At 46.8% G+C, this 26,070-nt stretch overlaps 1 protein-coding gene and 2 long non-coding RNA genes across 5 annotated transcripts in view; 2 read left to right on the forward strand and 1 right to left on the reverse strand.

Moving 5' to 3' along the window:
* The window catches only part of DPYSL2 (dihydropyrimidinase like 2), a 52,413-nt gene extending 39,511 nt beyond the window's left edge, over window positions 1-12,902 (reverse strand). The window contains exon 1 of one of the 2 annotated variants that reach the window (XM_054650650.2): window positions 12,524-12,902. In XM_054650650.2, coding sequence (XP_054506625.1) covers window positions 12,524-12,874 — 351 coding nt within the window. In that variant the 5' untranslated portion in view covers window positions 12,875-12,902. Of the gene's footprint in view, window positions 1-2,585; window positions 3,041-12,523 lie in introns of those variants that run through there. The other variant, XM_054650651.2, reaches the window with a different exon arrangement.
* LOC143696179 (uncharacterized) lies at window positions 3,177-5,978 on the forward strand. The gene is made up of 3 exons (XR_013185619.1): window positions 3,177-3,411; window positions 3,505-4,190; window positions 5,964-5,978. It is a non-coding gene; the product is annotated as an uncharacterized LOC143696179 (long non-coding RNA).
* A 433-nt stretch (window positions 12,903-13,335) lies between the features above and the next one.
* LOC143696178 (uncharacterized) lies at window positions 13,336-23,187 on the forward strand. 2 transcript variants are annotated; one of them, XR_013185618.1, is made up of 3 exons: window positions 13,336-13,660; window positions 14,522-14,671; window positions 22,672-23,187. It is a non-coding gene; the product is annotated as an uncharacterized LOC143696178 (long non-coding RNA). The 2 variants fall into 2 exon arrangements; XR_013185617.1 differs by having other exon boundaries at window positions 13,336-13,616.
* The last annotated feature ends 2,883 nt before the right edge of the window (window positions 23,188-26,070 follow it).

Raw genomic sequence — 26,070 nt, forward strand, 5'->3', positions numbered from 1 at the left:
GTGGATCCAGAGCACCACTGCAGAACCAGATGGAAATATGCACGTATTTAGCAAATTAGGGTTAAGGGAAGGATATACAAAACAGTTATTAAAATCTCCTCAAATTAGAAGACAGTTTGGCAGGAACAGGAAGGTAATTATAAAAAGGCAGCTATCAGGCAGCACAACTTTATCCCAGCCCAGGTTACAGCTTGCTTCTGCAAGATTTTAGGTCAAAAAAAAATGTTGCCGTTTGTGTTTTTGTGGGTTTTTTTGCAGTAGTCATAAACAAGAGTGAGACCCACTGCAGAGCTCCTGATGGGGAGGAGAGTTAAAAGTGGCTGCTACATCCCCCTGGTTCCTTCATTCCCCACATCACAGATGCATTTTTACAGCAGATGAATATTTAAAGCAAAGCACATACACGCTGTGAATCTTTGGTTTAAACCACACCTTTGGCCCTCAGAGCTGCGCTTGTACTTACTCTGATTCTTTTTTCCCTTCTCAGGAAGGGAACAAAGCAATACTACCACAGCCAAAGCTGGGGAAATCAAAAGCTGGACTTTTAACTCAAGAGGTGCCATGGACTTAGAGAAAATATATGTAAGAATTTATAGAAAAATACATATAAAACATTGACGGGGATGCTCAGGGCCCTGATTTTGAAGTGCCAACTCCACTCGTTGAAAGAAGGAACAATCAGGCATTTTCCCAAATTCCTCATAATAAAACTGAAGAGTTGGAGCATCAAATTCTCAACTGACACGGTTCTTTTAACACCAAAAGAGCTCCAAGAATTGCATCAGATACTGATTTATACCATTAGATCCATCTTTTGTAACACTGCTTAACATCTAGGAAATGTTAAGTCCATCTCCCTCCTTTTCTGCTTCTCCTTCCTCCTGCTGCAGTGGAGAGTTCCCCTGGATAATGCCACTGATTTCAAATAAAAAGAAACCCCCAAAATTTAAATTTAGGAGCTGCTGCAAATGCCAATAAGCCTGAGTGAATTAATGTGGGGTGTGAAAAACCCACTTGTCTTTCAATACCAGCCTTCTCCAGCAAACTGTTCTATATGTTTACCATTTCCAGAAATACTGCAGTGTTGATGCCCACCTCCACTGCAGGCTCCTCATGCCTTTAAAATGGGAAAGCCCGGGCATGGATGTCACCAACAGCTCAAGTCTTCATAGACTGGGCATCAATTACGGAAGACGAAGGGAAAAATATACATGTAAAGTGGCCACAAAACGCAGCCTAGAACATTTTAATGATGCTTCTGGCAGTAACCAGGGCTGCTGCTGGGCTCTTGAGAGGGCTCCGAGATCAGGATGAATCCTCTTGCTCATCTCAACCACCTTGGAGACAAAAGCACATGCAGCTCACATCCCTGTGAGGGCCTGCCACCAAATCTGTGTCTATTCAGCAGCAAAATCAGGGCAGCCACACATCCATTATCCTCCTTTTTCCAGTGTTAGCCTCAGCTGATAATCCCAGGTTTGCACAACAGTAAACAGAAGCAGAATCTGATTTTCCTACTCCTTTGCAGGAGGATTGGGTGCACAGAACATAAATCAGAGCGTTCAGCCAGAAGAAAAATGCGTCATGCTACTCCTGGCCCGTGACAGGGATTCAGTAAGAACCTCTATCGCCCTTTAAACAGAGGCAGCTTTTTAAACTCTTCACCATTGGACTCTTGGAGGGAAACTGACTCCCCTTTCCAGAGAAAAAATAATTAAAAAAAAGAAGAATGCACCATTTAGCAATAACCATTTTGTACATCCCCTGCCTTCCTTAAGCACTGCAATTGTACAATCCAGCGACTCCTGCCCAAACCCGACACGTCAAAGCCCCGTTTCAGAGCTCCTTTTCCTGCCCCCGAGGATGAGGAAGGAGGACGGGGAAGGGTGTGTCCGTGGGGAAGGTGAGGAACCGCTGCCAAGGATGAAAAACTCCTGTGTCCAAAAAAATAAGCAGCTCCAGCAGCCCGTTAGTCAAGGATATCTTACGTAACCAAAAGTTGGTACCCTTGGATCTGCAATACCTGCCCTAAATCGGCTCCCTTAACAAGGAGACCGAGGGAGGGGTTTATATAACGGCTCCTTCCCTGCTCCCCCAGGACCGCACCGAAACCTGCGCCTTGCCAGAAGCTTCCTGGAGAAGAAAAGACTATCCTGGAAAATCCCCAGCGCCAGCCCGGCGGGGATTGGGGTCTCCAGCTGATGCCCTCGCCGGGGCCGCCCTTCGCCGGGCTGGGGCGGGCGGGGATGGAACGCCCGGCAAGGCACTGAGCCCCTCCTAGGCACAGCCCAAGGGCTGGGAGAGCCCCTCCGGGCACAGCCCCAAGGCAGGGACCCCTCCCCGGGCACAGCCCCAGGGCACCGAGCGCCCGTGCGGGGGTCCCCGGTGCTGTCCGGGGGTCGGCGCTGCGCTGCTGCGGGGCGATGCCGCTGAATCCGGCCCCCCAGCGCTGCAGCACAGGAAGCGCCGCATTATCCCTGATCCCATTATCCTGCCCCAGCCCCGCATCGCTCCGGCACACAAAGGGCTCCATCCCCGCGCACCCCTCCCCCTTCCCCGCCGCTATTCCCCTGCGCTCCACTCACCGTGATCCGCGGAATATTTTTCTTCCCCTGATAAGACATCTTGGGAAATCAACCCCCGATGTATTTATTCAGTAATGTTATATGTTTTTTAAAGAGAAGCGCAGCGGCTGCTACACCGCTATTGTCTCCCGCGTAGCAACTGCTCCGCAACCTCCCCTTCACCAGTGTGTAGATCAAGGGAAAAAAAAAAAAAAAAAAAAAAAGAAAAACCCACACAAACAAAAAAAACCCAAACAGAACAAAAAAAAAAAAACAGAACAAAAATAAATCCCCCGAGGCTAAATCACGGCGATCCCAGGGAAGGGGAGCGAGGGTGGGGGGCGCGGTGCGAGAGGTGATCGGCGCTCTCCGCAATGGCCGGAACGGCAGACGCAGCCAACCCTGCGCGCCTCCCTTTCTTCCCTGTGCCCGGAGCCCGGCCCGGCCCAGCCCCAGCAAAGCCCGGCCCAGCCCAGCCCAGCCAAGCCCAGCCCGGCCCAGCCCCGAGCAGCGGCGGGGCGGCAGCTGCGCATGCGGCCCCCGCCGCTCCCGGGCCCCGTCCGCCCGGCGCGCTGCGCCATTGGCTGAGTGCCCGCGGGGATGCAAATCAACGGCGGCTTCCGCCCAATGGCAGAGCGAGGGACGCGCCGTAATGCAAATGAGTGGAAGGAGGGGCTGCGCGGTCCGGGCGACAGGGCGCGGGAGCAGGGATGGGGACCGGGAAGGCGTCGGGATATCTCGGGATATATCGGGATACACGGACCGGAATCCATCGGAACACGCCAGGCACCGCCCGCCCGCCCCCCCGCTCCCCCGCTCCCACTGAAACGCTTCCCGCGGGCCCTGGGTTAGTGAAGCTGCAGCGCTGGGCGGGGCAGCCGCGGGGCTCTGGGAAATGAGCCCTTCGGGGGATGCGAACGCCGCGTTTTATTCCCCGCAGGGGCTGCGAGATCCCCCGGGAGGAGCGGGAACGACCCCACTATTCCCGGGTGTGCGGACACCGCCATGCATCCCCCGCTGAGGCTGTACCCCATCCCGGGAGGAGCGGGAGCCATCCCCCACTCCCGGGGCTGCGGACAGCCTCCATCCGAGCCCCCGCACGGAAAGAGCAGAGCACGCCCGGTGGGGACCTCGCTGCTTTCGATCTTCTTTGTCCTACCCCACCCTTCCTGGCGCTCCCAGTTAGCAAATTGGGGGGGGGGGGGAGGGAATGAAGATCTGAAGCCACTCCCGACGCTTTGTTTTCCCAGTCTGCCTTCTCCCACACCTCGTCCAGAAAATGCAGCCCGGATCCAACCCCCCACAGACACCTGTGGTCACTAACCTGAAACCTTAGTGCCAGGGAAATGTGGGCTCAGAGCTACGCACCCGGGCGTGGGGGTCCTCTCCATGGTGCCTCGGGCCATTCCTTACTACTCCAGTGCTGCCAACTCCGTGTTCCATGTTTCTGTCACACTTGGAGTCAAATTTCTCAGTCCCTGAACTCCATAAGCTGGTACTTCAAGGAAAGAAATGCATTAAATGGCATAAATATCTCCTCATTGTTTACAAGGCACTTGTCCGAGTGCAGGAAAAGGAGGTGGGATCCGTGGCCAAGCAGGTTCCTCTGACATCAGCTGTGCTGGGGTAAGGTACAACACAATTTTTGGAGAACTCAATACCACAAATTCACTTCTGCTTGAAGATTATAACTAATAATTAAGGATCAAAGACTTACCTTCTTCCGTCACTCACGATGAATTTCACATCACACAAATTGCATCTTTGCCTGCCACAAAATTGTGATCTCTACATACCCAAACACACCATGCACAGCCAGTAGGAAATGAAACCTTTGGTCTAGGAGAGCAATAAATCATTATAAAAATATAATCTGTTCAAAGAGACTCCTATCAGGACCTTTTATGTTTGTTTCTTCACAGGAAGCTCAAAGGAATATAGAAAGTAGTTTTTCCTGGGTATAGGTAGGATATCCCACAGTACTTACTTAAGGAGATGATATGTCAATCAGTTAATATCCAATTAGCAACAAATGAAAAAGTGGCTCATTATGACAGTGACAAAATGATTAATTTGTCAGCCTGTAGGGTTTATTTTGATTTAATGATTAGAATAGACAACCCTGAATGAATTATCCTGAGCCTCTGATGTGTGCTTGAAGAAGTTTTGAAACCTTAGCATATTTTTGTTCAGAACATGGCACCAGGAATCTACATCATGTCTCTAAATTTAGACAGTGCAACTGTTCCTCTTTTTTTCTCTTTGATGCTTGTTTTCCTCCTCAGTTTAATATCTGAATGATTCCATGCCTTTTATTTGCAGGTAGGAGAGTACCAGAGAGGAATCACACACTACCCAAGGCTGGGAGGTGGCACCCAGGCCTCGGGCAGTGGATCACCAACACACCTAGAGCCCATCTCAGCATCTCAGCTGCCCAAATACACCTATTGCAATTTTTCTTTTTTTTATTTTAAAAAGGCTTCCTACTGCACATGGGCTTAATTCAGAGCAGCAGTTCTTGAACGTTGAGTATTCCATAATCATATATTCCATAACTTGGATCCAGCAGTGACTAGGGTCAGAAAGCAATAACCAATCTTAAGGTGACACTTGTCTTTCTCGTCACCTTGTTGCAAGAACCTAAGTAATCCAGAATGAAATAAATTCAGAGATTAAAGGGCTGGAAAACCACACTTGTTGAAGATGCAACATCTACACAGCACCAAATTTTTAAAACTTCCATGATTTAGGACTAGAAATGAGCTCCCAAGCATGTCTACTAGCTCCATTACAGCACACCAATATGCCCCAATTTTCTTTGCTTTTAACAATGCGCTAAAACGTTGTCAAAATAGGTAATTTTCAAATTACTGTAGTTGCAAACTGGCTTATTTACCCTTGCTTAAAAAAGGTAAGGAGTGGAAATTGCCTATTGTATAATCTCACGTAAGGAGAGGGGAGGAGTAGAGCTAATTGACAATGTTAGGATGAGAACAAGTGGGGAACAGCCTGGAATTACCTAAGTGCATCTTTTTGATTGGTTCTGATAGAGCTTGGAGCAATCTGGTCCAGTGGAAGATGTCCCTGCCCATGGCAAGGGGCTGGAACTGGGTGAGCTTTAAGGTTCTTTCCAACCCAAACCATTCCATGATTCTCTGAGTAATTCTTCTGGTAAATCTCTAGTTCCTGCATAAATTCCCCCACAAGTTAAATGAAGAAAAGTAACTATTTATGAAACATCAGAGGCAGGAGTTGGGTCCTTTGTTAAAAGAAGAGAATTGAACTTCCTTGTTAAATCCTGGCAGGGCTGGATCCAGCCCTGCTGCCCTATACAGTGCTAGGATATTTTGAGAAGTGATGGGATATCTGGATAATGCTGATGCACTTTGTCTTCCACAGGTCTCTTCTGCACACAGGGGGCTGAACAGGATAAAATTATAGGTGTCACATTAATGAGCACTGTCTAATCAATGCTAATAAAGGGAAGGACAAGAGTGTCCCTGACCCATCCTCAGGCTTCAGGTATTTGGGGCAATATTGGCCAGGATCATCAGCAGCCCTTCCTGCTCAGCTGCTGCAGCACTTGTGAGGCTCTTGGCAGCAAAAACTTTTTTCATGTTAAAGGAACATATATATGTCTAAATTTGTATCCTGCAAAGGTCTAGAGGGAAAATGGCACAGAAATGCGAGAGTCTTTGTGCAGTGATAATCTATGCTAAAATCATCAAAATAAATCTATGCTGAAATAAATCAGCACAGGCATCAGAAGAAATCAATTTACATCAGCTCTGAATCTTAACTCAGAGATTCTGTGAACTACCATAAAGCACTTGGAAAAGAGTTTTATTCCCACTGTGAAGTTACTGGATGGTTGGGAAAAGAAGTATTAAAAAGAGTTTCTTCCTCTGTGGAATTTTAGTGTAATGGCAACAAAGCCCACAGAATTTCTGCAACACCCAAATTGCTTCTACTCCTACTGAATACTTAAAGGTGTGTCCACAATGGCATTTTGCCATGAAATTAAAAAACCTTCAAATGGAAATATCCATTTTAAAACTTAATGAAAAGAGGAATCAGAGATGGATTTAAATAAACTGGGCCAAAAGAGCTTTCAGGAGTTCACTCATCAGGCCCTAATTTTCTGTCATGATCCTGCCATTGCAATTGTTGCATCAGCTCCAACTCTCAACAATTTTAAAGGAGTTTTCCATGGATCCAGGAATGTCCTGTATCCTAGGAAGTGTAGGGAGAATTAAATTCAGGCTGATACATGGTAGGAGGAGTTACATCTGTCCTTCCCAAAAAATTATGAAAGAACTGTCCTTTATTAATCACTGTAAATTAAATTACTGAGAGGAGTTAAACTTGACGATGAGCATCTCTTGCTTTATTATCTTAGAGGAGAAAATTAAAATTAAGAATCATAGCACAGAAATGACCATGGGGGGGTCAAATGTTACTTCAAGGAGGTAAAAATCATACAGCTTCTCAGAGAAACAGCCTCATTTTTTTTTTTGCATACAGACTATCACTTTTTTGAGGGTAAGATTCACTTTCTAGCCACACAAACAGGTCAATCAAAATGTACATTCGATCTGCAAATTAAAATTAACCTTCCAATTGATTTTCTTTCTTTTAAAATCCAGAGAAACCTTCAGGAGGCTCAAAAATAGCATTTTAAGAAGGCTGTTTGTGTTAGAGTGTGTTTCTTAGAGGAAATGTCCTGAGTACCATGATGTGAATTTTCCTTAAACAATCCCAGCAATTAAACAATTCCCCGTCATGTACCTGGGAATGAGCCAGACTCTCTTCAGGGTTCTAGACAGGGATTGCTCTGTCAGGGGTTATACAATTCACAGAAAAAAATGTGCTATTCTCTCCAAACCGCTCACAGCCACATCCTACCCTGACCTGCACCACAGCTAAATGCAGAATTTCTGGAACAAAGGCATGGGACATTCAGGCCTCACTGTCACTGCCTCTCCCTTTCATCCTATCGCACCCCCAGGCCCATGGGAAGCATGGGTAGGTGCTAAGAAATGTCTGTTTTCAGTGACTGTACAGTTTTTTAACATTATAATCTCTTCTTCTTTCCCAAAAACCTACAGGGAAAAGCATCAGGCTCTCAACCACTGCTGTCCCTGCTTGTACCAGCCAGCTTTGCCTTCCTCTGAGGTGCAGGATGATCATGACTCAGAGAAAAAATGGAATTTTGACCTGTATTCTCCCACCCTGAGAGTCATTCCTGCTCTTTGGGAGGGGATCATAGGACAGGACATTGATAATCACACAGAAGTGCAAAGAGGTTTGGGTTTTGGTGGTTTTTTGCTCCCAAATGCTGTTGTTCTATAAGCTAAGAGAGTTCATGAGGACACATGCCCCCACCCTACCTGAACTTTGTTGACAACGTCATTTTCCAACTTTGCAACAACATCCCAGGAGATAACACCCAGATTTGATGTGCCACAAGACAAATGTATGATACAGGGAGTCAGGCACGGCCCTGCAGGTAGAAAATCTCAGGCAGACCCTAAATGACTGCTCAGCATCTACTAACACCAGATAGGGCCTGTTGAATTGTGTCCAGGGAGGTGGCATAAGGGTGGCACACCAAACTGCCACTCCCATGTGCCAGTAATAGAATTCATCCCTTGGGATGCAGCCTGTATCAGCTCCAAGCTGAGCAGGGAGATCTGGCTCCAAGTGTTTAAATTTTCTCATCAAATCTTTAACCCAAATAATCTGTTAGCCCTGTATAAAAACCCCTTCTTCATTCCTGCCTGGAAGTGTGATATTAGTAAACTCTGCATATAAAACCACTCCACTAGACACCCATTGGATGTATAGAACAGCAGCAGTGCAGAATGATGGCTTTGAGAAAAAGTTAAGAGGATTGTGGCATTTTTGCTCCTCACTGTTTCCACAAACCATCCTGACCCATTGGAAGAACATGCAAGTCATCCTTCCTTATGATTATTTTGCAAACAATGACTGTCGAAACAAGGCTAGAAAAATTGCAGGCATTGTAACAAACTAAACTCAGGACTGCATTTCAGTGTCCGGAACAGCTCCTGTGTTTTAGACAACAGTTCCATTAATGTTCCAGAGTCTGTGATTATTTGAGCTCTCAACAACATCCTGTTATTCATTATTTCTCTCCAGGAATGAACAACCATGATCCTGAGAGCTTTGAGGTTTTAGGAAAAAGTCCAGTCATGTTGCAAGCTTCATGATAGTGTTTTGCAAGTGAGTCCTCTCCTGTCAATTCCAAACTAAAAACATGTTCCTACTGTCTGTTTATTCATTGTTGTTATTTGTTACAATAGGCTTTGTTGGTTTAGACCAGCAGTTTAAACACAGTGCTCTGTGCTTCCCAAAGGACTAGGAACTGTTTTAAGGGAGGTAAAAAAGGAATGTAAAAGTGCACAGGGGGAACACCTGAACCACTGGAGTAACAATGAGATGGCAAATGAAGGAGAGATCCAGAATCCCAGGTCTTGTACTGGTGTTGTAGAGTGTGAGCAGCTACTCAGGCTCTCTCTGCAAACCAGATTAAAGCCCTGTGATCTCTCTTGCGATTAAACCTTGCTTTTCTCTATAGATGTTCCCTAAAATACTGACTCTCTCCCAAAAATGTCAATAGATCAGAAAGACAGAAGGAATAGCAATTACAGATATGGGAAATCTGAGAAATACACTAGGAGAAATGACCTAGCTCAAGCAATCAATGGCCAACGTTTTTTAAACCCCAGATGAATGCCCCTCTCTCAAGACTTGTCATGTAAGGAAAAGGGGAATATTGCCCTGGGATGCCATTCCAGCAGTCCCTGCTCTGGGACCTGGAACCTTCCAGCTTCTGCACTGACTACAAAGCAGAGCTGATGGGCAACAGAGCTGGGGAGAGGCTGAGGGAGCTGGGCAGGGGCTCAGCCTGGAGCAAAGGAGGCTCAGGGGGCCCTTGTGGCTCTGCACAGCTCCTGACAGGAGGGGACAGCTGGGGGGGTCGGGCTGTGCTCCAGGGAACAGGGACAGGAGCAGAGGGAACGGCCTCAGGCTGGGCCAGGGCAGCTCAGGGTGGGCACTGCAGGAATTTCCCCATGGAAAGGGGGCTCAGGGCTTGGCACTGCTCAGGGAGGGCTGGAGTGCCCATCCCTGGAGGGGTCCAAAGTAGGCCTGGACATGACACTCAGAGCTCTGGGCTGGGTGGCGATTGGGCAAGGTCAGACCTGATGGTCTTGGATGGCTTTTCCAACCTGGATTATCCTGGGGGTAAATCCCACAGCAGAAACTGATCTTGCAGGTGCACAGCAGCTCCTGAGAGCCAGGCCAAGGACCTCTTGCCTCATTTAAGGAATCCCACATCTGAAGATTATGTTCTTGGCACATCCCAGTGTTGGGGTCAGGGCCTCAGAGCACTGAGCAGGGCCCAGACACTGAACCAGCAGCTCCAGAAACAGGAACAGCCCAAACAGGGAAGATGAGAAAGTTCAGATGGGAAACAGAAGCACAGCCAGTTCTCTGAGGCCTGGCAGCTGGAAGCAGCAGAGCTTGGCTCTGAGCTGAGCTGCAGACCTGTTGAATTGGCCACCAGAGATGGAGCTGCAAATGCTGCTGGAACTGAGGCTGAGCCTTCCTGGTGCCTCCAGAGATGATCTTAACCCTGAATTATGAGGCAGCACAGCCCAGGGGCAACACATGATAGATGGCTACAGAATATCCCAGGCAAGACAGACACAGAGAGATTTGATTGCCCTTATCTTGCCCCACAAAACAATATATTGCAATTTAATGTGGAATAATTACATCCCCTTTTTTATCCTCTTGACAGTTGAGACCTCAGAGAAAAATATAAAAAATAGCTTGTCCATATTGCTTTGTTAACTATTTCAAAGGGGTTTAAGACAAGATCTTTCTGTATGTGACAGAAAGGATGACTGAGTTTTAAACCCATAAAGCCAATTTTACTTGCTGAGGATTTAACCATTGATTCAAGCTATGGGTGCAGTCATCTGGAAAACCAAAGCTAAAACATTCCTGCAATAAATTCCCAATCCATAGCATGACATTTATCCCAAGAGACTTCACTTACCCCAATGCTCACTACTCCTCACATCACGATCCATTGGCATCAGTGTTAAGTAAAGCTAATGAGAAACAACTCAAGTGTTTTGTACCATCCTATTATTTCATCCCCTCAGTTAACATTTAGACAATAATCTTTAAAGTAGAACCAAAAACACACTTTAAAAAATATTATTAATATTCTCAGTGGATTCTGATTTTGCACAATGTTGTACTTAAATTTTTATTATACTGGTACCATTTAATCAGAAAATAATTTATCTTTTCAGAGTTAATGTATATCCTGCTTATACTTATGTCCCACATGACATCAGATTGTCCAAAATTAGCTCTTAAAATGTCATGAATTGCAGAACCTTTGACTCTCCAAGATGAAAAAGCCCTTTATTCTTGAAATGCACCTTGATTGGTCCAACAAGACTAATTAATCATGGAAAGTTACTCCATTAGTAGACACTTCAGCATGATCAGAGTAAACTTCAGGCATGTGTAGTGGCAAATTTTTGTTTGGGTTTGGGAAAGCAGGTTTGGAGCAGTGTGGAGCACATCCTCCTCCTCCTCCTCATTGGGGCTGGTGTGTGGGAATTCTGAAAATCTGTGCCTGCCTTTGTAAGCTCTTTGTGACAGCAGTGGTTCACATGTGGAAATATGGCTGGATGGAGCCCTTAGGTCACTGCAGCAGAGGCTGATTTGGGGAGGATGAGCCTCTAGTTCATATTTTATAACCAATACATTTGATTAATTTCTATTTTTATATTACCTCCAGTAATACTTCATGTTTCTGAAAGCAGGAGAAAGTGGTGAATTAGCCCATATTCTGAATTCCAGGCAGACTTCTGCCCATCATACACAATCCATATCAGATTTAAAAACCAGAAGGCCCATCCTAGGAGCAGCTTCCAGAAGAAAGGGCTGCTCTATGCCCACTGGGAGACTATTCAGAGAAACTTCTGCCCTATGCCAGGAGTTTAGCAGGCTGCTGGTGGGTACTTCATTCATTCATTTCTGCTCTTCCAACCTCTGCCAGCACTGTCAGAGGTGTGCACTGAGTATTTCGTGGCTCACAGCTGAGTAAAGCTGGTTTAAATTGATCTATTGAGGAAAACAGATGGGCACGGTCAGGCAGATCTATAGGTTCAGTGGGTTTTGCCTCTGGAAGAAGATGGGCTTTATTACACCCTGACAAATCCAGAGAATGAGAGGTATCTGCAGCAGTCTTAAAATCCTGGGAGGAGTTCTGGGTTGTTACGAGGATGCCACATTCCTGTGAAAGTCCCAGATCTTCCCGAGTCAAAAATTCCCACTGTAGCCAACAGCCCTGATGAAAATTGGCATTGAAATGCAGCTCCCAGGGGTCGCTCCGGTGCCTGTGCTCCCCTGGGAGCAGGGGTAGGAGTCCCCCTAGAAGAAGCCTGCAGGGATTTGATCCCGGTAGGTGGAGGCTCATTGATGTTCTCTTGCTCACAATCGCGTTTCTGTTCCGTGAGCTGCATTCCCTGCCTGGGTGGGGCATTTCCCTACCTTCGTGCTGGGGGAATCGCCTGAGAAAGAAAAAAGTCGCTGTTTCTCCCCAGACGGGAGGGCAGGGCGGGGTGTTTGTGAGTGCGGGGGAGTGGGGGGGGGGGGTCTTCTTTCTTCTTGTGCCCCCCTCTCGTACACCTGCAGAGAGCACACGGACAGCTTTCGAGCTCTGAAGGCTCTGCGAGAGATGCTGCTGCCCAGGGGAAGGCACGGGCTGCCACACGGATGCGGGGGACATAAAAGCCAGCGGCTGCAGGTGGAGAGGATCCGTCCTCTCTGCAGCCTATCGCGTGCCCGAGTTCACCCCCCACAATATATATATATATATAAATATATCTCTATATATATGCACCCACCTTGTCGTTCAGGTTCTGCAGCGCCTCCTTCCCCGTGGCACTCCTGATCTCCACCTTTCTCCCGAATTCAACAGATGGTTCCCCTCCCTTCCCGCTCTGCTTGGAATAGACGGACTGAGCATCCGGACCCAGGTGGGCAACATCCTTCTGCTTTGCCACGACTTTGTTACATCCGCGGCCCACCGAGAGCGAGTCGAAGTCGATGGTCTTATTCTCCAGGGAGCCTTCCACCGGGCAGAACATGCCACAGAATTTCTGCCGGGGCTTGGGACTGCCCGAGCCCAGGTTTTTGAAGAAGGCTGGCACTTCTTCTTCCTCGCCCTGCCGCCCGTTCTGCTTCCTCTCAGCCATGGCTGGGGTGGTCTCCCTGCTGAGGGGGAATGACAACAGCGGTAACCAGGAGGATCCTGCACACACACACACACACACACACACACACACACACACGGAGAGAAGAGATGGGGAGGGGGAAAAAGGAAAGCGATAGGAAAGAAACAGATCTGGGTCCTAGAGATACGGCAACATCAACTGCAAAGGGCTGTGCCCGGCAGGTCCCCTGCCCCCATCGGCACCAGCCAGCCTGTGGCTCGCTCTCTTTGATGCAGCGCAAAGTTGAAGCAAGGATGGGGCAGATCCTGCTGCAATAAAGGGAGGAGGCTTCAAGTTCCCAGCATCCAGATGAGGAGGGAGGGAAAAGGAGAGAGAGAGAGAGAAGAAAAAAAAAAAAAAAAGCTCACTCTGCAGCAGAAACTGAGGACTGCTCCGGAAGTGATGCGAATGGTGAACTGGCAAATGGACTCGATCAGGTTGGAGCAACAACCCCCTTCACACCCACCCTCTCCCCCTCCCCTTCCCCGGCGTGCAGATCTCGCTGTTCCAGGAGGCTGATGGGGACCGGGCACCTCCTCCCCTCCGGCTGCTCCCCTTACCCGGGCAGGGCAGAAAGGGGCTCTGCCTCCCTCCCTTCCTCCCACCAGCCTGTTCCCTGCCTCCCCCAGCCCAGCAATGGTGGAGAGCTCCGGGAATCCCATTGTTCCTCACTTTTCCCAGCGCCGTGGAGCCGGAGGGCGGGAGCAGCTGGGATCGCAGCTGGGTCAGTGGGGCTCGGGAGCAGAACGCTGACTCAGCTTCTTGGAGGTTCGGGCGCCGCTGGTGCAGACCCTCTTCAGGGGGAAAAGGGCTGATGGATGGCACTGAAAAGAGGATGAAACAGAGACGCAGATGGGAGAGGGATGTGGGAACCGGGGGAGAGAGGAAAACGAGCTGGCAACCGGGACTTACCTCCAGGAGCCAAAATATTGACCTTGCGAGTCAGTTAAGCCTCTGCAGTGCCAGGAGACCCCGGTTCCTCCCTGCGGGAGATCAGGGGAGGCAGCCAAAGGCGGCTAGGGCTGGGGGCAGGTTTCTAGAGGAGGAGACAGAGCAGCCCCGCGCGCTCCTGCCCGTGGTGACCGTGACCCTGCGACAGGGGCGAGGGGAGATGGGGACAAAGGGGACATGGGGGCAGAGGGCAGGGAGGCAAAGGGGAGATGGGGGCAGAAGGGAGATGGGAGCAGAGGAACGATGGGGAGGAAAGGAGAGATGGGGTAGAGAGAAGATGGGGGCAGAGGGAAGATGGGCAAAGGGGAGATGGGGGCGAGGAGAGGTGGGGGCAGAGAGGAGATGGGGACAAAGGGGAAATGGGTGATGGAGAGCAGATGGGGCAGAGCGAGGGTGGGGAGCAGAGCGGAGATAGAGGGCGAGGAGAGATGTAGCGCAGAGGAGATGGGGAAGAGGGAGGATGGGGGCAAGGGAGAGGGGATGAGGTCAAGGGAGAGACGGGGGCCCCGGCGGGTCTCGGCTCGGCCCCCGGCGCTGTCCCTTCAGCACCACCCGCGCCCGGCGCGGTGCGGGTCAAAGCCGGCCGGACTCTCGCTGCCCGGCGCAGCCCCTTCGCTGCTGGGCTCCAACCCAGCGCCTGCTACGCATGTCTGGCATAATCTGGGACTTATTCCCCAGGGTTTGTACCTAAACGAGCCGCTCCAGGGCCGGCAAGGTGGAGGGAGGTCTGGGGTCATTCCCAAAGGGCTGGTTCGAGCAGAGTCCACCAGACCTTGTGAGCCTGGGAGACCCTGGGGACGTGGGAGCAGAGCCAGTCTGGTCACAAAGGTAAGAAGTGCAGCAAACAATAGGTCGAACGTGGCCGTCTCCACATGTTAATACGTTTTTCATGTGTGATTTGGGGCCCTCAGGATAATCCATATGTGATATTTGTGCGGGCCAAACCCAATGGCCAGGCTACTTATTCCCATGCATTATTCATTGATAGGCATCTTTGCACATGCATGCATTAACAGTTAAATGAGAGGCATCTGTGTCCAAATGGCTACCAAGCACCTTTGCAAGATTAAAAAAAAACACCCCAAAAACTACTAAAAGAAATAAATCGAGGTGTATTTAAAAAAATAATAATCCCAGAGCCATTTCTCCCTGCAAACCACACCGAAATCAAGGCATTTGTATCCAAAAGGTGGAAAACCACCAAAGCCAAGGTCACAGCTGAGCAAAGCCCTGTAATAAATGCACAGTGCAGTGATAAAAGACTCCAGACTAAAAGGAAAAGAAAATAAGCCTGCAGTTTGGCCCTGGAGGATGAGGATGATGTGCTCTGGTAACTAATGAAGGAGGGGGGAATGCAAAGACAGGGGCTCTCCAGGGAAACAGCCCCACCTCCTTTCCCTCCTGGGATCATCCCCAAGGACCCAGCAGGGTTATAGCCACGCTGATCTCAGGTGCTTGGCTGGGGACTGGAGCCCAACAGATGGTCTCTCAGGTACACACAAGTGCTGTTTTATTTAAGGTTTATAAATATTAATTGCCACAGCACTGCTGATCAGGCAGCACTGGAGCTGCGGAGAGCGTTGGTGGAGGCTCCAGCAAGAGGAAAGCCTTGGAGTGATTGTGTTGACACGTTCTGCAATTTGCTGAGATGAAGGCAGTGGCTTTTAGGGACAGCCTGGAATCCAGCTCATTCATCTCTTGGCACAGACCTGGAAGATGCTCAGATGGCCACAGGCACAGGCTCTGTGGAAGGGTGGGAAGGATCTGTCAGGAAAGCCAGAGGCTGTGCAGGGATCCAGACAGGAATGAAATCCTGCAGACAGGACTAAATCTCCAAATGTCTCAGAGCTGGTAAAAGTCACTTCCAAAGGCTGAGTTTTCCTGCTGTACAGATCTGACTCTTTTACAATAACCCTACCACATACAGATAACCTCACAATGAATATCAATCTCCAGGTGCTTCCCCTTTCCACAGGCACCTGAGGACACACTGAGCAGAATTTCAGTTTCAGGGTTTGTATTTCCCGCTGGGTTTATGGCAACTCTGTTGAAGACCTCACCCGTGTCTGCTGATCTGCTGAGATTCTGGCTGGTCTCTTGTATCAAACCAAAGATGATTTCAATCACCCAGAGGAAATTCAGGCATTCCAAAAAATTACTGAACTGCTAAAAGACATCCTCCTTTGGCTTTATTCTCCTTTTTGGGTATTTCACAGTGTCTGTCTACTAATTCTGTTTTTATAGTCCTTTCATGGACACTGAAAAAACAACGGAGGCAATTTAAAAAAGTATCGCAGTCCGGCTCACTGTGATCCCTAATCTGGCTCGGCTGGGGGAAGCATGGCATAAAATAGAGGAATGGGTACAGTGAACTTGCCCAAAATAAAAGATCTTTAATGGCAAAATAACAAATGCAGAAACTGCACCATCTGAGGGGCAAGATCCAAAGGGCTGGGGGCATGGCAAACACAACCAGGGATCTTTGAGGGCAGGGTCCAATCATCAACTCAGAACTCTGCCTTATATACCAGAACCAGCTGAGAACAAGAAGCAGAAGCCTGACCAGATACAGGATAGTTCTATCAGCAGCCTGGCTCCCATGACCCCACTCTTCTCGCTGTGATCTGGCTAGGTGTGCCCCTTCAGTATCCTGTTTCCCATGGCCTCAGGCTGATGCCTTCTGTCAATGCTGCTGAGGCAAAAGTCCCAGCTGGATGCAATTCCATAAAAAAGTTTTTATTTCCACCTATGAAACCCAAGTATCAGATCTTGCAAAACTCCCAACTGTAGCAAGTTCTATTTATTCTGTTACACTTGAACTGAAACACTTAAATGTGTCTACATGATTCCACAGCTTTATTCCTCAAATATTTCTTCCTCCAGGAAAAGTCTTAGCATGAGTAAAGATGCACCAACCAGTGCAGTGAGAACTCAGACCCTCAAAATCGCTCTGGGTTTGGGACCAGACATAGAAATTATTGCCTACATGAGTCCCACTAAACCTCTATAATGCCTGTAACACAAGCCTTGTTTAAGATTCCAGAATTTCCAGTCAGGTATTATCAGATTCCCATCAACTTTGTTATCATAAAGAGAATATGGGATGATAGAATTTATATTTCAATTTGAGTTCATAGCTACATAACACAGAACAATTCCTGAGTAGTAACATATTAAGCCAGCAATTGGAAATGCCCATGCTCTAAGCATGGAAAAAACAACATTTTACTGAAAAATCACTGGCAGCTGATAATCCATGTGTTTAATAATCCCATAGGGTTTCTATTTTCACTGAGAACCGCATAAATTACTTTGAGAATGACACTGACTCTGATTTGAATTTCATAAACCTGGTGTCAATATGAAAATTCCTCAGAAAACTGCTCATATTTGGCCCTACAAAGGTGAGGAAACACTGGAGAAACCTAAACACAACCTTAGAAATTGATCAGGGCAATTGGAATCACACTGGTAGTTTCAGTCTCCATGCAGCAGCTTTTTATTCTGCTCTTGTAATGAACATTAATTATTTCTTGCTATATCAGTTATAGGGGTGTGCAGAGCAAAAATAAGCTGAATGCTTATTTGCAAATAAACCATTTAGCAACACATGAAAATGGGTTAAATTTATAACATGGTATGTGGATATATTAATTGAAAAGAGGAACAAAAGAGGGAAACTAAGTAGAAAGACATCTTCAGATTTTCTTAATATCCTAAAACTCCGGACACCTTGGAGCAAGTGACTTCTATCAGGAACAACACCCCAGAAAAGTGATGAATAGAGCGCTTACCTGAAACTGCAGAGGAGAGTGGCAGAATTGGCCTAATTTAAGATCCTTTTATGCTCCTGCACAAAAGTCCTGAGTGCCATAAGTACTCCCTGGCTTCAGCACTCAGCACCCCATGAGAGGAGACAATCCCCATCTGGGGATTTGCCTTGGCAGAGACAAGGAGAAGGATGGCATGAAGACCCTGGATTGCACAATTTTCTTTTGCAAAAATAACTTTACACTGAGAGAAAGGAAATGTGAGCACAAAGATAGGCATTGGGCTGGCTCCTTGTCAAACAGGGGGAAAATTGTCTCTTTACTCTCATACTGAGACTTCCTTCATGCGCAGAGCCCTGGAATCTGACTGGAAAAACTCAGGAGCACAGGACTGATCCCTGTGTCACACCAATGGTGACCAGCAATTTCTCATCTCCTGTTCCATCTGGCCAAGAAATCCCAGCTTTTACAAGAGCCTGGAGCGACAGGACAAGGGGGAATGGCTTTAAACTGACAGAGAGCAGGTTTAAATGGGATAATAGGAAAAAATTCTTTTCTGTGAGGGTGGTGAGGGAGTGGACAGAATTCCAGAGCAGCTGTGGCTGCCCCTGGATCTCTGGAAGTGTTCAAGGCCAGGCTGGACGGGGTCTGGAGCAACCTGGGATAGGGGAAGGAGTCCCTGCCCATGGCAGGGGGTGGGGATTGGGTGGGATTTAAGGTCCCTTCCCACCCAAATTGTTTTGGGATTCCCTGATTCCACTCCTCATGAATGAAATGTCTAATGGTGCTTTATTCCATTTCATTCTCACAGTTACTTCCAAGGCTGAACAATCAAACTTGATTTGAATTAGAAACAAGGCAATGTAAGCTCTATGTTGTTTTATTTGTCTTCCATCGTTATGTGAGATAATTGCTGCAAATCCAGAATTTTCTTCATTATTTAACAATTAAGAACCCAGACAGGAATTACAGCAGTATATTCCACCATTAAATTGCCATTATTAAACTAAATGACAGCAACTACTTCCAAATCTGGGGCTCTTCCTATTGCAAATAATTAATTATTAATACTTCCAGTGGGTGCAAGATTTATCATGCAAAGCAGGATCCCAGTGAAATTTGGGCATTTTCAGAAGCAGAACACTGTAACAGAACTCCACTGAGTCAATTCTCCGGTGAGAATGTGCAAAGAAAGCCTGGCACAAGCCACTGTGGCAATTTAAGGGATGGCTTAGAGAGCTCCAGCCTGGATCTCTGTAGGGGATGATCTGTAAGGTCTCTTCCAATCCAAACCACTCTGATTCTCAAAGAGAAGCTCAACAAAGCTTGAATGTAAATCAACAACATTTTAGGGATGCTCAGAGCAAGGATCTGTTTTAGGCTGTGCTGAACTCTACAACCAGCACTGCTTACAAAATTATGCAGCCCTTAAAAGCATCAACCTGTTGCATGTGCCATTGCAATAACAATTCCCCTGCCTGGCCAGAAGCTGGGACAGCCACCTTCCCTCTTTCTGAGTGTTGCCTTACCCATTGCTGCTCCCACATCCCACCCTGGATTTGAATTTTCTAAGGCACATGTTCATGATCAGGAGGTGGCACTGAATAACTGCCATTTCCAGAACACTCCTTGAGTATTAAAAATCCAACCAAATCCTAAAATGCTTCATTGGATTGGAAATTGTTGTGGCAGAGCATAAAATCTGAAAGACCAAGTTGTCCACAGAGAAATCATTAACCAACTTCCCTTTGGGATATGATAATTGCTGGAGTGGCTGACAGCTTTTCTTGGCGGTGAGCACTCAAAGACGAGACACATTATTTCAGGAACATTAAAGACCAGCAGAAAGTCTTTTGATAAATGAATACAGTCCATTCAAATGCTGAGACAAAGATCTTTGTTTTTTCCACGGTCCTTTTTATTTCTGTTTATCCTATACCTCACTTTTCCTTTATGTTTTTTCCCTCAGCGAACTCAGCTAGCATAAATTTCTAAAAATTAGATAATTTCTGCCACTCAGATTTTGTTGCCAGTAGGTTTTAGTCCATGCAAACAGTTTTGGTCCATGCAATAGTACAAATATTGAGTCAATTACCAGAGGATTTTCCAAAGGTCCAAATGGAAATGAGGCCCACAATTCTCAGTGACTTCCAGAGGGAGTGGAGAGCCTCATTGCTATCAAAATCTCTCCTCAATAATCCAGCATGTGAAAGGCACCAGCCCGCCCTAAAATCAGATTTTTCTCAGCTATTTCCAGGATGATCATGGACAGAAGCAACAGGAATCTCTCAGAAGTGTTCAATATTTAAGACAGAATTTCCAAAATTTTTTATTTCCTTGAGAACCACAAATGTCCTGTGACATTTGGAAGCCCCACCACAGCTGAATTACAGCTGATGACTGAGATATGCTTCTTCCAGACAGTGTCATTAAGAGAACTCACCCATCTAACCACAAAAAGGCAACATTAAATATTAACATTTCCTCTGAACTCCTCTCTCAGAATATGACAGCTTCTGGCTCACCATCACTGACATTTGTGTGGAGCTGGTACTGGGCAGGAAATAGCCATTGATTTGGGGACTGGAAATTATCTGAAGTTTTTCCAGCATTGTCTCAAAAGAACCCAGAATTGATAATGGCAACTTTACTATTGGAACATGGCTTAAAATCTGACCTTCCAAGGCAGGGAGCTCTGGACAAAAAGCAAAGAGGAGTGAGTGAATATCAGTTTATGTCCTGTAACTGGGATCTCCTGACTGCTCCCCATCTCCCCAGATAAGGTCTTCCCATTGCAGGCATGCCAGAGCTGTGATCCATGTGAACTTCACACACCTCCCAAGTACTACATTAATAAATAATAATGTCAAAAATAATAGCCAAGGTCATAAAGCACAGCTTGGCCTGTGATTCCCCTGCTTGACTTTGAGTGCTGGCAGCTCCCTGGGTTCCTCTGAGACAGGGCACAACAGCACTAAAAATAAGAATCAGATGTAAATTCAACAGGACAAGGAGCTCAGGTTCATGAAAAACAATTTCTTCTTGGATTAACACACTGCAACTGCATCAGGGATGAAGCTCAGCTTCACCTCTCCTTTCAGCTGCTCTAGAATTGCTCTCCCCTGTCGCGGCTCTTCCCTAACAATTCTAGAGCAGCACTTCCCATTCAGTGAAACCACCTTGCCTTTTACTGGAATAAAAATACTTAAATATAACATAATGATATCCTGGGACATCACCTGCCATGTGATACTTACATTTCAGGATGCTGGGCTCAGGGAAGGCTTCCTTGGGCACTGGAGCCAGTTTTGAGCACCCAGACGCAGCAACAGAATCCACACTTGGTTCAGAGCTGAGAATATTCATCACACATTCACACAGGCACATCCCACCAGCACAGAAATCCTTCCCCTCTCCCTTGTAAGGAATTCACTGTGCATATCTGAACTCCACAAGTTGAAAGAAAAGAGGGGGAGGGTCCATCAGGCCCCAGGGGAGGAAGGGATGCTGGATGAAAATGCCCAGGTGAGTTCAGAAGGTGTTGCTTGCACTGATGGTTCTGTTTATCAGCTGCACTGGCTGGAATCTCTACCAGTTCATAGTGCAAAAGCATCTTACCATTAAGCTGCATTAAGCAGCTTCGCCTTGTGTTTGGGGATGGCTTTAGAGCCTATTTTAAACACAGGGCACCTGTCTGCAGAGGTAGGCTCTGAAAAACCACTCTGAATGCTCTGCTGACTTACATGCACACATCACTGACCTGATGAACCCAGGTGAAGGAGAGGAAAAATATCCTGAGTCCATCAATAGAAGTAAACAGACTGTCCTGCTTTATTCTGCAATAAAAATGCCAACCAGAGGCAGTAATAGAGAAGAAAGAACTGCTACACTGGAAATCCAATGGCTATGGCTAAACTGGGCCACAGTGCCAGATAGGTACATTTTTTTCCAACTGGAAAAAATAGGAAATAACTACACAAAACAGATTTTCAAGCAGTGCAACATTTTCAAGAAACAGAAAGAACTAAAGCTTCCTATATGCTTCAGGTCATTATTGCAGCAGGTCATGAGCTGTATAATATTACAAACATACACAGAAGCAGCAGCCTTTTCCAAAGGTCTCAGTCAAAGATTTCCTTGATGATCAGTGTTGCCAGGGAGCTGGGATTTGGTTCAATGTCAGAAAGAAGAACAGGGATGACAAACAGTTAAACAAAAACTTCATGCTGAAAATTTCATGCTTAAAATTTCGTGCTGTAAATATCAAAGCAAAAATCAAACCAAGTCATTAAATCCCATAACAGGAAAACTTCCCCTTTCTCTCTTGTTTTCACAAAGATTTCTCTCCTCTCCACATGTGATGTCTGGGAGAGCCAGTGCTAACTGGAAAGATACCTCAGTGTTGTTGAATTTTAATTTAAAGCTAAGAAGAAGCTTCAAGCTTCAGTTTCAAGCAGTGATGTGCCCTGGGCTGTCTGTGCACTGCTCAGGTTCTTCATTTTGCTGACACAGCTTGAAAACCCAATCAGGCCACGCTGCCCAGCAGGAGAGCCCAGGCCCCTCTGCAAAGCCTTCATCCCAGCACTCATGCACAGCCCTCAAAACCATTTGTCATTTCTGAAAATCTCATCTCATTACATTTTAAACAGTCCCACAGACAAAGGCAGCATTATTGGCCTCACTGTACACATGGGAAATGAGGCATAGAAATTCAAATTCACCTCCAACCACAGCAACAGCCTGGGACAGAGCAAGACACTGGGCCAGGCTCCTGTTGTGCGCAGCCAGCCCTGTTTGGGGATCCTCCTCCACCACTGCTCTGCCCTCACAGTTCCCTGCCCCTGTTTCCAGGCAGGAACAGCATCAGTGGTAAGAAAAGGGACTGAACAGACCAACAGCCCTGAAGCCTCAGATCTTTTTGTGCTGCTCTGCACAAAGTCTGGGGCATTGCTGTTGCTGCTGCAATGAACCAGCATCCTTATGTTGCACTTATTAAATAAATTTAATCTTATTAAACTGCATACAAGCTTTTATTTCATAAATCTGTTTGCCTTCCAGATCACCCAGAGAGTTAACTCCTGCCTGGGCTCTGCTTTTCCTCTCCATAACCTTGCAGACAGCACTCCTGACAAACCAGACATCCCTGTGATTCCATCGCTGCCAACTTGGAGCACTTGGAATGGGCCACAGAGAGGATGGGAGTATCCAGGATGCTGCCTTAGCATCCCATAAACTCGGTGCCAGTATTTCAAAAAGAGTACAAGTTGCTTGTATATTCCCTTTAATATGTGCTTTATACATGGAAATATTTGTTTAAAATCACCTAAAACCCCTGTTGAAATGAAAACACAGGGTATCACTAACTCTTGGAGGGGAGCAGTACCAGGAGATGCAGAATTTCTGTTACATTTTGGGCAAAACAGCCTTTCCTGACCTGGTGCGCTGGGATTTTGTTTTAAAGATCTGAGGTCAACTCTAAACAATTTGTTAAATAAAATTGAGTGAATCAAAATGTAAAGTTTCAGGTTTCCATCTGATAGGGATCATCTCCTCTGGAGGCCAAGCAGGTTGAATTGTACTTTTGTAGGATCAAAGGAAATGTTTGCAGAGAAAGTTCTTACTTCAAAATTAAGAGCTGCAGTTTAAGAATCACTTAACTACCTGCAAAGATAATTTGAATAAATATTTTATAAATATTTTGATAACTTGAGTAAATTGATACATCAATCTTTTAATTCATTAATTCTTTAGTGATTAGAAAATTAGACATGGGGATTAAAGACAAAGTGACATAATAATAAAATTAATTACTTAAGATGTCTATTGCATTAGGCATTAATTAATCAGCATCTCAAAAATCAGATTTAAGAAATATTAGTGCTAGGCAAGCAGTTTTTTACTAATAAGAACATGTACACAACTCAGCACCAACAGAATTACCTGAAATATCGTCAACATCAGAAAATACATGAAAGTCCAGTCAATTTGGTGGAGCAGGATTTTAAAGCACATAATTTTTTGGTGTATCTCTCTTGTTCAACTCAAGGCAGGACACATTCCCTGAGCCCAAAATATATTCCCACTCTCTAACTTTAACAAACAGCAGTAGAAACTAAGTGAAGGCAAATATTGAAGAATGTTTCACCAGTACCAAGTGGGGGAATAAATGATCAGGTCTGATAGAAAAGATGCTCTGACTGAGGATAAATTTCAGGGTGCTGGGAGGAAACAGTCACCACTATCTCTAGCAATAATTAAGTTGGGAAGCTGGGTTTGATTCCTTATGAGAACACAAGGAATGTGGTCACTGGAAACCTGTCCCCTCCTTGGAGATGATTCAGTCTCTCTCACCTGTGACTTTCTCTCCCATCACGGTTCTTTGGGAGTCCCTGTGTGTGTGCAGCCTTTAGCACTGGGTCATTTTCAAGGTTATTTGAGTTCTGTCCTAAACAAAGACCATTAATGTGGCAGCAAGGGCCAATTTCTGAGCTCCTTCCCCAGTTCTGGAGGAGTCTCTCCTCCTTTAACTAGAACAAGCCCCGTCCCTTTGGTGGGACACGTCTGTTAAATGGCACAGACAACACTGACCCTCTGCTCCCGCCGGTTACAGGACAGACCATCCCTGAGCTCTGATGTTTTCCATGGCAGCAGCAGCTCCCAGAGGGAGAGCAGTGCTGGCAGAAGGAAAAGAGCTGCATTGTGTCTGGAGAGGGGATGTCTGCACACTGATAAAGGAGCACTAAGTCAGTCTTCAGAGCACTCGCAGCTGCGGAATCTACTGGCTCCAGTTCATCCTGCAAAAACACCACAGTAAGCTGCTGCCTCCCCAGAATGCCCACCAGCGTTCCCTCCTGCAAAGATCCAACTGTACAAAGCTCCCAAATTTCCCCTCTTTGTGTACTGTGGACATACGGTTCATTGTGGAGTGCGCAGAGACAAAGGCAGAAAGCACAAGCTCACAAAGGAACCCCCGGCTAAAAAGCGCTGTGCACTCAGGGGTTAAAAAGGAAAGCGAGCTGTGAGGATGTTTAGAACAGCAGGGCATCAGCTGGAGCCGGCACGGAGGCTTTCCCACTGCCATTCATAACAAAATCAGGAGGCAGAAAGTTACTATAGCAATGGCAGCAGAATGCAGCTCCTCAGAGGCTAGAGAGCTCCTGCAGACATCGGGGCTCTGTGTCCCCATCCTGCAGGGTGTGAACTCCCATCAGCTCCACTGCACCAACATACCCCCCTCTCCATGCAATTCTCACTGTAGATCACTGAATTTTAGCTTAAACCTCACTGAAACGAAGCCCAGCTAAAGACAAAGCACAACCATCCACCCCATCACTCTCCAGGCGCTGAAGCAGCCAAAAAGTCACCCATTCCTGCACAATGAAAGATTGGGCTCACTTTATATGACAAAAAGCACTGGGCAATAAAACCATCCACGGGTACAGACCCCTCCTCCAATGCCTTTTTCCAGGCAGTTTATCGGTTGTGGATTTATCCACTTCCAGCAGGGTAAAGCTCTGCTGGTGTTGGGATGTTATCCCACTGGCCAGCAGCGTGACAAAGGTGTGACAAGGGATTCTCAGGTGTCCAGGACCACCTCCAAACCTGGCCTTGAGGTTCCTGCAGAGCTGTACTCAGTCCCTGACTCAGCCCCTGGGCCTGGGTTCGACACAACTTCAGCAGCACCTGGATGGGGCTTGTGTGAAATGAATTCAGCATTGTTGGTTCATCTCCAGGGGCCACAGTTTCCATATGTGCTAATGCAAAACTGAGCCCATCTCCCAGGAGATCTGATTGTCCCCACATAAACACAGGAAAGCCCTGGGGAATGCTGATCCAGAAGGACTGGCTGGGACAGAGAGCAACCCCCTGCAATTGTAAGAAACCCCAAAGCTAAGGTCTGGTTCAGATACATCCATAGAAGATCATCTTCCTACTCCACAGATCATCCCCTAAAAGCCTAAAATCACAACTTCTGTATTGACCAGGAGAGATGCTGAAGGGATATTCAGTGAAAAGAAAGACATGATCAGCCAAAAAATATCACAGTGTGAATGTAAATTAAAGCAGCCACAATACCTGTTTACCCCCGGGGCTTTTAACAGATGATGGGAATACAGAAATGGCTTAGAACACTCCTTGTGTCTCCCTCCTGTTTATCCCCATGTCCAATTGAGCGATTCAAATCAGACCCAGAGGAATTTTCCCATTCAGGGAAGGCTTTGGACTACATTTCCCCCTCTATTAATAAACAGTTGCTGTCTGAGCTCTGCCAAAGATTCTCAGTGTAAAAACAGAGCAGACTGAGACCACTTTACCCAAAAATCTTGCAATTTCTATTTTCATTTCTGGATTAGCAGAACCAGACTCTTTCACCCCTTGTGAAGCAATGACTCCACCAGCAATGACCATCCATCCCCAGCTTGTCCAGTTCCCACACAGCACCACTGACACCCTGCC

This window comes from Agelaius phoeniceus, chromosome 30 (genome assembly GCF_051311805.1).
Source record: "Agelaius phoeniceus isolate bAgePho1 chromosome 30, bAgePho1.hap1, whole genome shotgun sequence".
NCBI lineage: Eukaryota > Metazoa > Chordata > Aves > Passeriformes > Icteridae > Agelaius > Agelaius phoeniceus.